Source organism: Tachysurus fulvidraco, chromosome 4 (genome assembly GCF_022655615.1).
Source record: "Tachysurus fulvidraco isolate hzauxx_2018 chromosome 4, HZAU_PFXX_2.0, whole genome shotgun sequence".
In the NCBI taxonomy this organism is placed as follows: Eukaryota; Metazoa; Chordata; class Actinopteri; order Siluriformes; family Bagridae; genus Tachysurus; species Tachysurus fulvidraco.
In genome coordinates, this window is record NC_062521.1 from 11,966,209 (window position 1) to 11,971,940 (window position 5,732).

Genomic DNA, 5,732 nt, shown 5'->3' on the forward strand with positions numbered 1-5,732 from the left:
ATAACTACACAGTTTTTTTCATTGTTAGTCAAGTTGTGAGTTTTGTCATTAAGGAAAAGGCCCTCGGGCACCTGGCAGTAGTGGTTCTGTATAAGCAGCATATGGGATCGAGTGCAAGGTATTTTACTGCTGGAATGTTTTAGAGATTAGAGACAAAAAGTTAAAGAGAGAAAAAGAGAGAGAGACATGGGAGAAGGTGGTGTTGTCTGACCTGTGGGCTGTGCCGAGGGCAGGTGAGCGCTGTGGGCTGATGGGACGATGGAGGAGAGGTAGAGGAGAAGGCAAAGTGCCATCATCCCAGCCACGGGCCGTCGTGGCCCGGGGTCCTCACCACGGACACCAGATTCACACATCTTCCACAATCCTACACATGATGTCAATGTAGTGCTGCCACACACACACACACACACACACACACACACACACACACACACACACACACACACACACACACACAAAATCAAGCTCTGTCACACGGGTGTCCCCTGTCCACTTGCCACCTGAAACACACAACACCATACAGATCATACTTAATAGTCAATAAAAAAAGATATGAGTATATGCAAATTAAAAAAGAAAAGACAAGAAACCTCTCTCATAATTTATTAGGTGAAAACTCTTAAATGTTATAACGCTTAAAAATAAACATTCTGAACTGCTTGCCGGTTATGGGACACACTGTTAGAGAACGTCAGTGTTGGGATTTGCTGAGGTGGAAATAACTTTAGTGTAGTGTGATGAGAAAAACAAGGTGATAATTGCTTGCACTGCATCAAAAATGAAATGATTTGGATTTCTATGTCTAGTGTCAGTTTATACTAGTGAATTTGCTGTAAATGCTTACTTTTTTTTTGCTCACACACACCCACACACGCCCTTGTTCTGCTCTGAAACATGTCTTTTGCTGGGCTAACACAAACACACTTATCTCTCTAAAGAAAACACACGTTCTCTTCACACTAGGTAGTTTTGTGTGTGTGTGTGTGTGTGTGTGTGTGTGTGTGTGTGTGTGTGTGTGTGTGTGTGTGTGTGAGAGAGAGAGAGAGAGAGAGAGAGAGGTTACACCTTTCTGCATACAAAGTTTACATTAGTAACAATAAAAATAATGTAAAGTACTCCAAAAAGAGAGCATACAGAATCACACACACACAAACACGATGCTTTTCTGCTTTCACATGTCACAGAGCTATGTGTTGTCTTAAACATCAACTCCTGTTATTTTTACCTTGGCATACACACATACACACACACACACAGATAAATACACAAGGTTTATTTTCATGTTAAATGCTAGTGTTTTATTGAGGACAACCTTGGATGACACACAAACACTCCTTTTTACTCTGTCCTGTGGAGTACAGCCTATTTATTGGTCAGTATCCATACTGAGGTGAGGTCTTGCCCAGAGGGAAAACACACACACGCACACACACACACACACACACACACACACACACACACACACACACACACACACACACACACACACACACACACACACACAATCCATGTATTGAGCAACAGCATATTTTCTTTGGCTGGTAAAGCAGTAGAGGATCCAGTGCTATAGAGTGATATTGTATCAGGTTGTGTGTGTGCGTGCGTGTGTGAAGGGTGTATTTGTGGAGTCTATCTGCTCTGTGTATTTCTGGAGCATGTCAGTCTGAAGTGTGTGAGTGTGTGTGATTCTGGCATGGGCTCCTGGAGTCTCCTGTATCTTACAGTAACACAGGGATCATGGGTCTTGGCTGACAAAGTGGTGTGCGCTCCAAAGACTCCCAAAGCCCCTACCACTGCTATTTTCCTTATTGCAGAAACAAAGTGCCCATATAAAGTACTGCAAGTGAGGTGTGCAATAAAAAGGGCAGCGACAGGTTACAGCTCCGGCGGCTGGATCCAGTCTTTAACACCACCTCTCAGTAAGGGTGAGAGACAGTAAAGCACTAGCTTTGGCTTTAATGTAGTTTATAAGTTAGCAGCATAGTCTAAACACAGAGAAGTGTGGTGAGGCCTGGCAGACCCATATATCTGACTAGCAGTAGTGCACATTTACTGTGTAGCAATGCCTGGATTTCAGCTCACTTCATATCTATGCAAGAGATTTATTAAGAATTTGATTTGAGCACTGAAATACAAATCTTTCTGGCTGAGCCATTCTGTGTTCTGCGTTTTTCACTAGCTGTTTCTCTCCGAGTCTCTCACTAGTTTGTGAGCTGAATCAAAGAGAAATATGCATGAAAAACAAGCTCATACCAGGCTAAAACAGACAAGCCCTGCAAGCTGCACTGAGATGCTAGGCTGCCTGGCACAGATAAATGTTTGTGCATCAATGCAGCTGTAACTATTTAGTGGTAATAACTGAAGCATTTAAAATATGTATACAAAAATTTAACTGCTTGAGCCTGGGCTCTAAATATTATGTGATGGCTGAGGCTTTCATGTTTTTTAGAAGTCAAAACCAAAGCCCATCACATGCTAGTCACATTCTGCATTAGAAAAAAAAAAAAAAAAAGCTAATAATTAAGCAGGCTAATACAGCCTGACCAGACCACGTCTCGTATTTAACACACAGATTAAGCAACAAGAGCAAATGAGGGACGGGAGAGAGCTCGAGACAGCGTAGGTAATCCTTTCCTACTCAGTCTCTCCTGTAGCATGTGTGTGTGTCTACAAATGCGTATGAGCTGCACACTGTATTACAGGCATCATAATCCATTTTCTCAGAATTACATTTTTTTAAATCAAAGGGAGAAAGTGGCCATGAATGACTCTACTTTTTCGAGGGAAAAAACCCCACATTTACACAAATGACAAAGAACTCTTTCATGGAGCGGACCTACGGCTGTTCGCTTTTTACAGGAAACATGCCTGTCATCGAATCTTTAAAGTGTGTCTACAAATATATTCAAATGTTACACATACGTGTACGTGCTACTGAACATCAAGCAGAGAGCAAACTGTGGACTCTGCTTACAAAATGAGAATGTGAACAGAGGCTGTTTAAAACCAGGATGAGCCCAAAACAGACTGACAATGACGGGAAGAAAAGGGTTTAATCAGCGACTGCTCAAGAGTGCTGCAAAGTTCACCGTCTGAGTTCCTCCCCGAGCATCCTGACACGCATTGATTTTAAGTCAGACCCAATTCTGAAGCTGCTCTTGTAATCTCTGTCGCAGTTAATAAGTGAGAGTCGAGATATCAAGATATCTTTTCTTTTTTCCTCTGAGAGACATGCCCAGTTTTATATAGTGCACATTCACACCAACAGTTAGTTTAATATGCAGAATGAACGTCTGGATTACAGACTCTGGATAGTCTAATGGAGTAACTGTGCGTCTCAGTATGAGAAAATACGTCAAAATGTAGTCATGTAATAGCACTGAGTACAATCTCATCCATAACTCAATAGAGAGCTCATTGCATGAAGGAAACTGTAGCCACATATTGACCATCTTTCTAATATAGGATCGACACTAATTATATTGACCATGAAATGTAATAAACCCACGTTTTATCCATTGCATCTTGTGGAGAAAAGGATAGTATTGGCTACGTGTGGTTATATATAGGTATCCGTCATATATATATATTTATATATATATACAGAGAGAGAGAGAGAGAGAGAGAGAGAGAGAGAGAGAGAGAGAGAGAGAGAGAGAGAGAGAGAGAGAGAGAGAGAGAGAGTTAAACGTAGTGAGTTCGCAGGTGGCTAATGATTCCCGCTGGCGCCCCGTTAACACCCCGCGAGACGTTAAACGCAATTTAATGCGCAAAATTGGTTTCAGATGTCCACTGCGTAATGGGCGCAAATGGACACGGAGTGACTGGACTACCTTCAACCCCAACAATACGCGACCAGCTGCTGTGTGACCCCTGAAGAAACATAGATAACGGTTTTTAATCACACACACACACACACACACACACACACACACACACACACACACACACACACACACATATATATATATATATTATTTACTTCAAGAATTGCGTCATACAGCGGCTGCTAGTCCGTCATCATATCGTGACTTTGGCACAGTGGTGTGCTGTGATTTCCGAACTTCTCGGCGCAGGAGAAAAACTGGACAGTGAATTAAACACTAAGGGTTTTGACATTTGCATACACAATTAAGTGTTCTATGTTCTATGACAGGAGACGAAGTACAAAACAGCACATTACCATATACTACAGAATAGAGCCCTATGTCAGCGTCGTTAATGTCTCGTACAGATGGATGTTGCCATAAGCCCCGAACAGCACGCGCGTGAACTGTGTGAACGTGTTAAGCCTGGAGTTGGTCGGCTATAGATTTTATCCCCCAGACAAATTCAGAACTAACACGCAGTTTTCATTACTGAGAGGAGCAAGAGACACCGGCAGGTACGCGGACTCCGTATCGTCACAGTGCGCAGTCTCGTAGCGCGCGCAGCACCTGACCCTCTGTCACAGTGCTCACTGCTGGCATGTCTGAAATTGTATCCTTTACACCATATAGTGCACTATTTACACCATACAGTGCACTATTCACATCATATAGTGCACTATTCACACCATATAGGGCACTATTTACACATTATAGTGCAATGTTTAGGGAGATTGTTTGCATGTTGGAGCAAAAGCATATTAGAAAAATAATTTCTTGACCGTTTGCAAAAACGTAACAATATTGATGGTACAGCTTAGAATTATTGCCAATAAAAAAACAGGATTGCACGTTTTTTTAGGGAACAGGGAGTACAGTAGTATTTCGGAAACAGGATACGTTTCGTTTGGCTCTGAATGGATTGTGCAGCTTGAACTAACTCAACCGACCTGTCTGAGGTGTGAACGGGGAAAGTTAAAGAATAAAGCAGCCAGAAAACAAGCAAGAAACAATAACTGTGTCAACATCATCATCAGCAACAACAATGTCAATAATAATAATAATAATAATAATAATAATAATAATAATAATAATAATAATAATGGTGGTTATTATACTAACACTATTAATACTATCATTAACAACAATAACACCACCAACAATATTAAAAATGATAATCACCCAAAGATCTTCTGTGTTGTTAGTAATCCTGAACTATTAGAAATGTCTCTAACTCGCACAGCTGCTTGTTAAGAAGGTGAATAGTCCAGTGGGTCCGTCAGGATCAGCCGTGTTCAGCTCTTCCTTATAGGCAATCCAAATAAAGTTCAGCTTCTCTGTGTGTGTTGTGCGCGTCTAAGTTACAGTCCACCTCAGTCCCTGTAAGCGGAGGTGATGTGTCTCTCTACTCGGGCTCCTCTGTGTGAAACTACAACACTCACGAACTCCCGCTAAACAGTTTGGAGCTCCGGACTCTGGAGGGGGAGGAAGGGGGGTAAAAAATTAGCCCGGATCGGATTTCAAACCGCGTCCCCGCTGTGAGAGCTGCGCTCGCCGCCTGTCGCTCTTCTCCTACTGAGAGAGAGAGAGAGACTCCGCAATTGGGGGTGGGGCCACGCGAGAGCAAGGCCACGCCCACAACACCCAGAACACTCCATCAGGATCTCACCTCACCGTGCGCCCCCTGTCTAATGAGCCGAGACCGCCACACACACACACACACACACACACACACACACACACACACACACACACACACACACACACACACACACACACACACACACACTCACTCAGGCACACACACTTACGCACACTCGCACGCACGCACACACGCACACGCACACGCACACACGTTCAGAAACC

The 5,732-nt window shown here is 42.9% G+C and overlaps 1 protein-coding gene across 7 annotated transcripts in view; it reads right to left on the reverse strand.

The window, feature by feature from the left end:
* Positions 1–5,430, reverse strand: part of fgfr3 (fibroblast growth factor receptor 3) — a 36,609-nt gene extending 31,179 nt beyond the window's left edge. For 6 of the 7 annotated variants that reach the window (XM_027150264.2, XM_027150262.2, XM_027150260.2 and 3 more), the window contains exons 1-2: positions 5,049–5,430; positions 212–500 (exon numbers count right to left, since the gene is read on the reverse strand). In XM_027150264.2, coding sequence (XP_027006065.1) covers positions 212–353 — 142 coding nt within the window. In that variant the 5' untranslated portion in view covers positions 354–500; positions 5,049–5,430. The remainder of the gene's footprint in view (positions 1–211; positions 501–5,048) is intronic. The other variant, XM_027150258.2, reaches the window with a different exon arrangement.
* Positions 5,431–5,732: the final 302 nt, after the last annotated feature.